At 55.4% G+C, this 8,240-nt stretch overlaps 1 protein-coding gene across 1 annotated transcript in view; it reads left to right on the top strand.

The window, feature by feature from the left end:
- FGD3 (FYVE, RhoGEF and PH domain containing 3) overlaps window positions 1-8,240 on the top strand; it is a 92,922-nt gene that overhangs the window by 9,929 nt on the left and 74,753 nt on the right. Inside the window, exons 2-3 of the mRNA XM_011996874.1 lie at window positions 2,099-2,266; window positions 3,070-3,571. Coding sequence (XP_011852264.1) covers window positions 3,119-3,571 — 453 coding nt within the window. The 5' untranslated portion in view covers window positions 2,099-2,266; window positions 3,070-3,118. The remainder of the gene's footprint in view (window positions 1-2,098; window positions 2,267-3,069; window positions 3,572-8,240) is intronic.

Genomic DNA, 8,240 nt, shown 5'->3' on the forward strand with positions numbered 1-8,240 from the left:
TTTTTTTTGAGACAGAGTCTTGCTCTGTCGCCCAGGCTGGAGTGCAGTTGCACAATCTCAGCTCACCGCAACATCCGCCTCCTGGATTCAAGCAATTCTCCTGCCTCAGCCTCCTGAGCAGCTGGGATTATAGGCACGCACTACCATGCCTGGCTGATTTTTGTATTTTTAGTAGAGATGGGGTTTCTCCATGTTGGCCGGGCTGGTCTCGAACTCCCAACCTCAAGTGATCCATCTGCCTTGGCCTCCCAAAGTTCTGGGATCACAGGTGTGAGTCATTGCGCCCGGTCTATGCCTGGTGATTTTTGATTAGATGCCAGACTATGGGAATTTTACCTTGCCGTGCACTACATATTTTTGTAGTTCTATATTTTTTAGCTTTGTTCAGGGATGCAGTTGTGTAAACATGTGGACTTCCTGTTAAGGTTTGTTAATATTTGCTAGGTGGGACCAGAGCAGTGATCACTGCAGGGCTAATTATCCATCATTCCTGAAGCAAGACCCTCTGAGTATTCAACGCAATGCCCCGTGAACTGTGGGGTTTTTCGGGCTGGCTGGTGGGCACAGGCGTGTTCCTGCCCTGTGAAAGCTCCCTGTGGTCCTTGCAGGCAGTTCTTACTGTGGCCTCATGTGCTCTCCCCGCTATACACATGCCGAACGGTCCTCGAGGGGTCCCTCTGAGATCTCCAGGTTCTCTCTCTGTGTGCAGTTCTCTCCTCTTCAGGGCTCCATGCTGTGGACTCTGGCCACCTTAGTCTTCTGGGCCTCCCAGTTTTGTCTTCTCAACTCAGAGAGTCCACTGGGCCCCATAGGGCTCCCCTTCCCTGATCCATGGTCCAGAAATGGTCTCTGGGCAGTGAGCTGGGACAATAGGAGGGCTCACCTCATTCATTCCCGTCTCTCAGGGACCACGGTGTTTTATTGCTTTGTGTAGAGCCTTGCAAACCTCTTTCGTAGGTTTTGTCCATGTTTGTTGTTGTTGTTCCAGGTGAGAGTAAATCTGGTTTCTATTACTCCATCCTGACCAGAACCCTAATTCCCCTGAGATGGGGTTGAACCAGGCTCTGTCTTGCCAGACAGCTACCTTTGAACACACTGAGGCTGAGCGCAGCTCACATTCCATCCAGTGTATTTCTATTGCTGTGCCACGTTTGACCTCTGGAAACCTGAGTTTATCTCTTGTGCTATGAGAAGAATGCGGCAAAACATGTATTTTCTGTTCAGAAATCTTAATATTGCCCCCCATTGAATTCGTTAGGAATGCGGCAGTAGCCAATCATAAATGCCCACCTGAGTGATTCTGGAGTCATTTAAAGAAACATCCACTCAAAAGTGGTTTTGCCCCAAGAGAGCGAGCACTCAGGAGCCTGTGCGGGGTGGAGGTGCTCCACCGTGGAGCTGGTTGGCATCCACAGCCACTGGGACGCTGCCAGAGCCCAGGCCTGCGTCACACCCTGCCCAGAGGCACACCTGCCTGCTCAAGGCAGCCAGGGCTGGCTCACGGTGTGCCTGTCTTGTGAAGCCTGTTTCTTCACTGCCTCTTCTTTATTCTGCTTTGTAAGTGAGGCAGGAGCATGTAAAGCTGCTGGCAGAGGAATATCTAAGTGTGAGTGTGAGTGTGAGTGTGCGTGTGTGAGTGTGAACCAGCCCATCGGTGTGAGTGTTTGAGGGAGCCTCTCTGTGTGTGCCTGGGGGAGGGTGTGAGGTGTGGGCTGGGGAGGGGCCTGGCGATGCCCACCGGCTCGCCTCACACTGGACAGTGCCTGCACCTTCAAGGTGACCCTTCCCCTGGGCCGCAGGATGCTACATGGCCAGGGACAAGCTCAGCCCTGACCCCAGAGTTTCTAGCTGAGCAAGACACTGCCCACCCCACAGTGAATGGCTGCTGGTGCAGGCGCCACCCTTTTGGAGGTGTTGTGTGCCAGCCTGGGGGCTGAGGATATGGCTGTGCAGACTGCCATGCCCCAGTCCTGGGATCCACTCTGCTGGTCAGTGGCATAGAGCTTCCCTCCTCCACACCCCCCTAGAGCCGGGCCTCTGGCTGCTCCAAATGCCAGTTGGAGAACGTGGTTTTCTTTCTCTTCTAATGTCTTTTCAGTACCTCCTAAATGGCTCTACTTTGAACCTGCTGGGCAAGGAAAAGATTTTCAAGGAAACCATCTACTGTGTGCGAGCCTCTGCCGGCCAATCCCAGACCCCAGCGCGGAGCCAGGCGCCTGTGCCTGCCAACCCTCAGCACCCTCCTCGGAGAGGCTGGTGGCATCAGGTACGGGGATAAGTGACCGCTGCTTGCAGCCCCTAGGCTCCTCGACAGCTGCGTCTTGGGTTCAAGAGGATGATTTTGAGGGATGACAGTCTCCCTCTAGGCCCATCTCACTTTTGCTTCTCCTCAGAGGCGCCCGGTGAATTCTCTGTGCACTTAGAATTGACACTTGAATTTGGTCCATGAGAGGTGTGGTGGGCCAGTGGGAGGTGGCTCCAGTGCATAGGAGGGAGGAAGAGTTTTGGGGCAAAGACCTTGGTCCACATCCTCTGGTGAGACCCACCTCCTGCCCCAGCCCTCCCCGGAGGGAGATAGTAGAGACAGCTGGGACCTTGGACCCCTGGGGGCTGTTTTCTGACCTGTCCAGCAGGCAGTGGTGGGGAGGAGGAGGAGGAGGACACTGGCCTCACATCCTGGGAGTATCAGAGGATTGAAAAGCACCACGGATGCGCTATAAACAGAAGCCACTGTGTTCCTGTTGGTTATGGTCACTACCTTGAGCATCTATTTGAATTTATTGAACAGCAGATAGCTTCACACCACAGGGTTACTTTTTTTTTATGCAGAAGAAACTTAATTTTAAAAGAAAACATTTTCTACTTTCTGTTCTCTAAAAGCCTGTCTGTACAAGACCCAACTGAAGCTGACCAGGGTATTCACACTTCACACACAGCCCCCAGCCCACCTGCTCGAGGCTTTGGGTGGGGGGTAGAGGGTACTGCCTGGGGGCTGCATTTGGGGTTTGCACCTGAGGGGGCTGGTCCATGCCTGGCTAGCACTGACTCTGTCTTGTTTCTCCCCTACAGGAAACCCCTGGCCAGCCTCCACCTGAGCCCAGTGACCTAAGCTTTAAGGATGGAGTCAGGCAGGGGGTCCTCAACCCCTCCAGGACCCATTGCTGCCCTAGGGGTGCCAGATACTGGACCTGGCAGTTCCTCCCTGGGGAAGCTCCAAGTGCTCCCCATCGGGCCCAGGGCCCACTGTGGGGATCCTGGCAGCCCAGCTGCAGCAGGGGACGGCTCTCTAGACACGGGCCCCACGGGAGAGCAGAGTGGTAGCTTAAAGATCCCCAACCGGGACAGCGGGATCGACAGTCCATCCTCCAGTGTGGCTGGAGAGAACTTCCCCTGCGAGGAGGGCTTGGAGGCTGGCCCAAGCCCCACTGTGCTGGGGGCACACCCAGAGATGACCCTGGACAGCCAGGTCCCGAAGGTCACCCCCCAGGAGGAGGCCGACAGCGACGTGGGTGAGGAACCTGACCCTGAGAACACCCCCCAGAAGGCTGACGAGGACGCCGGCCTGGCCCAGGTAGGCTTCCCCTTCTCTGTCCCCGCTGCAGGCTGCAGGCCTTTCCTCGGGAGGGTTTTGAGATTTTTAGTGGGCGTCACGCCACACCTTGTTTCCAGGAATGTGGCACATAGGCTCGTGCCGTGTGCAAGGGGAGGTCCTGGGATGCAGTGTGCCCGAGAAAATCCTGTGGGAAGAATCCACGCAGGTCAGGCCAAGCCTACCTGACACCTTGAGCAGTGACCTCAGTCCTGAGCCTCAGTTTCCACAACTGCACAGTGGGCACCTCCCGACCCTGGGAAGGTATGATGGTCAGTCCTGCCAGTGGTGCTGCCAAAGCTGCCCTTTGCGCAGTGCTCACTGCCGACTTTATAAAACTCCTGGGAGGAGACAGTGTGAGTGGGGAAACTGTTTTCCTCAATGGGAAACTGAGGCACAGAGAGCATGGTACCTGGCCGGGGTCATCCATGGGGTGTGGCACAGGCTGAGTGCTCTGTGCTCTTCAGGACACGGTGGGGCAGGACCTGTGAGGCCCGCAGTGCAGTGTGGAGACCAGAGCAGACAGTTCCCACAACACGCTGGGGCTGCATTGAGGGAGTTTGTTTGCGTTCTCATTAGCATTTATGGGGCTCTTGGTTCGGTGCTGGGGTCTTGGGGAGATGGAGAGGCGGCAGATGGCCTCAGGCTAAGAGAAACTGTGGGTATGGGGCACAGCATGGGTAAGCTGCCAAGTGACCAGGTCATGGGAGCGTTTTGCGGGTCAGGCTTGCTGGCGCCTGCATGGGGACGTTGCTGGCTGACACGGGTACCATCAGGAGGCAGGCTGGGCAGGTGAAGGGAAGCCCGGTGCCTGGACCACTGGGAGCCGGCTTCACGGAGACGAGGCCAGGGCTGTGTTCAATGGAGGCTTTATTATCACTCAGGTGTAGGAAGGATCAGGAGACTACTGCCATTGACAAGATGGTTTGTCATCCTCAGTTTCCAAGAGAAAGGGGCACATCACACCACACCGTGGGGCCATAGGGAAGCCCAGGGTCAGTCAGGAGGCAGAGGGTTCAAGGGGAAACTGTGGGCCTGAGACGGTAATATGGTTTCCGCAGGAAGGAACAGGCAAGGCAGGGTAAGCGGGCTGAGGATTGGTTGGTGTGAATGATTTCATTGGGTTCTGGGGCACAGGGGCTGTCCCTGCCTGTCTGGTACCCGCCCTGGGGTGAGGAGGGCAGGGGCATATTGCCTGGAGTGTGAGGGCCCCATAGAAGGGGGGTGGGTGTGGGCTCTGTGGGGATTGGTGGGCGCTGGAAAGGCGAGTTTGCAGGGCAAGCCTGGGCCTTTACTCTCTCTAGAATTGGCTACCCTGGGAGGGGCAGTCCCTCTAGGGTCAGAAAGGTCCAGATGTCAGCACATCAGAACACAGACAACAGAAGGCCTGGTGAGTCCTGGCCACGCCACCCACAGCTCCAGGGGTGTCCCGAGCGGGCTGTCCAGTCTCCTGTCCAGTCTCCTGAGTGCCGGGGACAGTGCAGACCCCAGGCCCAGCCCCTCAGGTTCTGGGGTGTGCACAGGGCCAGGCTTGTGCGGGGAAGGCCCAGGTCCTGGTGTCTGCAATAGGAAGTTTCCAGTGCTTGCTCCGGTGCTTCTGTCACTGATGGGAACGAGTTTGTCTCCTCCCTTGTGGGATGCCTTGACAGAGGGCAGTCTGTCACACACCGGCTGGTCCTCAGGGCGAGGCACCATACAGGATCTTTGGGACCCGGAGTCTCCTTTACCCCACCCTGAGGAAGAACAGGGGTCTGATGTTGTGGGTGATGTAGGGGAACACACGCCAAGCCAGTGAGCCAGGCTCTGTGCTGTGAAGAATTAGCCAGAAGCAACCTAGAACGTGATACAGGAAAGGCATTGGGGAAAGGTTAAGGATGCTTCAGCAGCACACTTCTTGTTCCCGAAGTCACCCAGCTCTCAGGGGAACGTGGGGTTGCCTGGGTCAGGCATGAACCTGCCACTCACCTGGAGACAGCAGGAGCGCTGGGTCTGGAGCCACACAGCAGGGCAGGAAGGGCTGGGCTGGCATCCCTAAACCAACAGGGGGGTTTGGCCCCTTCCAACTCTCTCAGTAACACTGTTTCAGGAGGACTCTCCACCCAGCCCACCCTGGCCTTCATGTTTTTTGTTTGTTTGTTTTTGAGACAGAGTTTTGCTCTGTTGCCCAGGCTGGAGTGCAGTGGCATGATCTTGGCTCACTGCAACCTCTGCCTCCTGGGTTCAACCCATTCTCTGCCTCAGCTTCCTGAGTAGCTGGGATTACAGGCGCCCACCACCATGCCTCGCTAATTTTTTGTATTTTTAGTAGAGACAGGGTTTCACCATCTTGGCCAGGTTAATCTTGAACTCCTGACCTCATGATCCATCCGTCTTGGCCTCCCAAAGTGCTGGGATTACAGGCTTGAGCCACTGCGCCCAGCCTGCCTTCGTGTTTTTATTTTTTTTGTTTTTATTTTTTATTTTTTATTTTTTTTTTGAGACGGAGTCTCGCTCTGCCGCCCAGGCTGGAGTGCAGTGGCCGGATCTCAGCTCACTGCAAGCTCCGCCTCCCGGGTTTACACCATTCTCCTGCCTCAGCCTCCCGAGTAGCTGGGACTACAGGCGCCCGCCACCACGCCCGGCTAGTTTTTTGTATTTTTAGTAGAGACGGGGTTTCACTGTGTTAGCCAGGATGGTCTCCATCTCCTGACCTCATGATCCGCCCGTCTCGGCCTCCCAAAGTGCTGGGATTACAGGCTTGAGCCACTGCACCCAGCCTGCCTTCGTGTTTTTAAAAGGAGTTTCTTTCAAGGTTAGGTAAAATAGGGGAGGCTCAATTAGACGTAAACGTTTAACATCTTGCGTTCCTGTCCTTGGTACATGGTGGGGTGAGGCCTCATGAGTGTTGGGGACACCGCTAGCTTGTCTGTCCTTTCAGCATTGTTCACGGGGAAACTGGAGAGTGGGGGCTTTTTTTCACAAATACGGAAATCGAGGCACAGAGGGTTTGAGTTATGAGTATGAGGTCAAGATGTTCCAGGCTAAGCACTCATCTCTCCCTGGTTTCCCCTTAGGCCTGTCCCTGTGAAGGCATCCCCTGGGCAACCCACTTTGCTCACCAGAACCTGGGAGGTCTACATGCCCTGCTGCAGTGTTCCCCCACCCCCGCCCCTCCCACTCTGAGGCTGGATCCCTCAGTCCCTCAGGAACTGTGCTCTCCTCTCTATTCCCATAGCCCCATCCCACCTGGCAACCCCCTGGCAGCATCCCCTCACCTCCACGCAGCTATCAGAAAACTCCCGTCTTCTTCCCATTGCCTGGGCACTGAGGCCTGATTTGAAGGCCCCAGGCTGGCGCACACGCCGCCCCAGGCTGGTACAGATGCCTCCCCAGCCTCATCCCACCACCAGCCGCAGAAAGGGCCTCTTTCTTTGCTAGGGACTCAGATCTGTGCCACCTGCCCAGGGGCCTGCAGGAAATCTGCCCGTGGGATTCTGGATCGCCCTGCCCGTGGGTGTCACCCTGGCTAGTTGCCTTGTGCAATTTCCCCACTAACCTGCAGCTGCTTGAAAGGGACTCACATGGCCTCTGCCCCGAGGTGTGGGTCACAAGGACGCAGGACCCAGTCTGTAAATGAACACGAGTAAGCCAACCCCAGATTGTCGAATAAGGTGAAAAACGCAAATCCAAGACGAAAGCATTTTTTCACAGATAGGTTTGAGCAGGGTTCATTATTGGAGGTCTGGCCCCAGGTGTAGGGGAATGTGGCTCCATCTGGAGACCAGCGGCTGCTTCAGGATGCAAACTTCTTGTGCCTTCTCTGTAGAAGGCATTTGACAGACCAAGCGCAAGGAGGCCACTCAGCGACCAAGGGAAAGGGGCAGGAGCACCCAGAGGCCAGGCTGCAGAGGGGCCGCAGCCAGCAGTCAGCAGGGCCCCTGGCTGCGCCCCTGGGATACTCCTTTTTCTTTTTCTTTCCTTTCCCCTTTCCCCATGCTTTAGCTTAAGCAGCCTGGTGTGCTAAAATTATAACACAGGAGGCTGTAGGGAAGGCTGAAGCTCAGTGATAGATTGTCATTTAACCCTGTAAACTAAAAATAAAATCCTATGCCCCCCACCAACTGAACAAACCCCCTCATGACCAAGGGGACCCCAGAAAAACCTTAAAAACTTCAGTTCCCAGCTGTGATGGGATGGGAGGTCAGACACACCTGGTTCTACTTCCTTCCTTTTGTAGTTTACACACAACTGAGCAGCATTAATCTTAAAACAGAGATCAGAAGACTGACAGAATAGACTCCGTAGCAATAAGATACCAAATTGTAAACAGGACCTGGCAAGTGTACACACCATACACTTAAAGAGTAAACTATATTCTGGCCAGGTGCAGTGGCTCACGCCTGTAATCCCAGCACTTTGGGAGGCCGAGGCGGGTGGATCACCTGAGGTCGGGAGTTTGACACCAGCCTGACCTACATGGAGAAAACCCGTCTCTACTAAAAATACAAAATTAGCCGGGTATGGTGGTGCATGCCCGTAATCTCAGCTACTTGGGAGGCTGAGGCAGGAGAATAGCTTGAACACAGGAGGCAGAGGTTGGGGTGAGCCAATATCGCGCCATTCATGCCAGCCTGGGCAACAGGCTGGGCAACAAACTCCGTCTCAAAAAAAA

This window comes from Mandrillus leucophaeus, unplaced genomic scaffold, assembly GCF_000951045.1.
Source record: "Mandrillus leucophaeus isolate KB7577 unplaced genomic scaffold, Mleu.le_1.0 Scaffold527, whole genome shotgun sequence".
NCBI lineage: Eukaryota > Metazoa > Chordata > Mammalia > Primates > Cercopithecidae > Mandrillus > Mandrillus leucophaeus.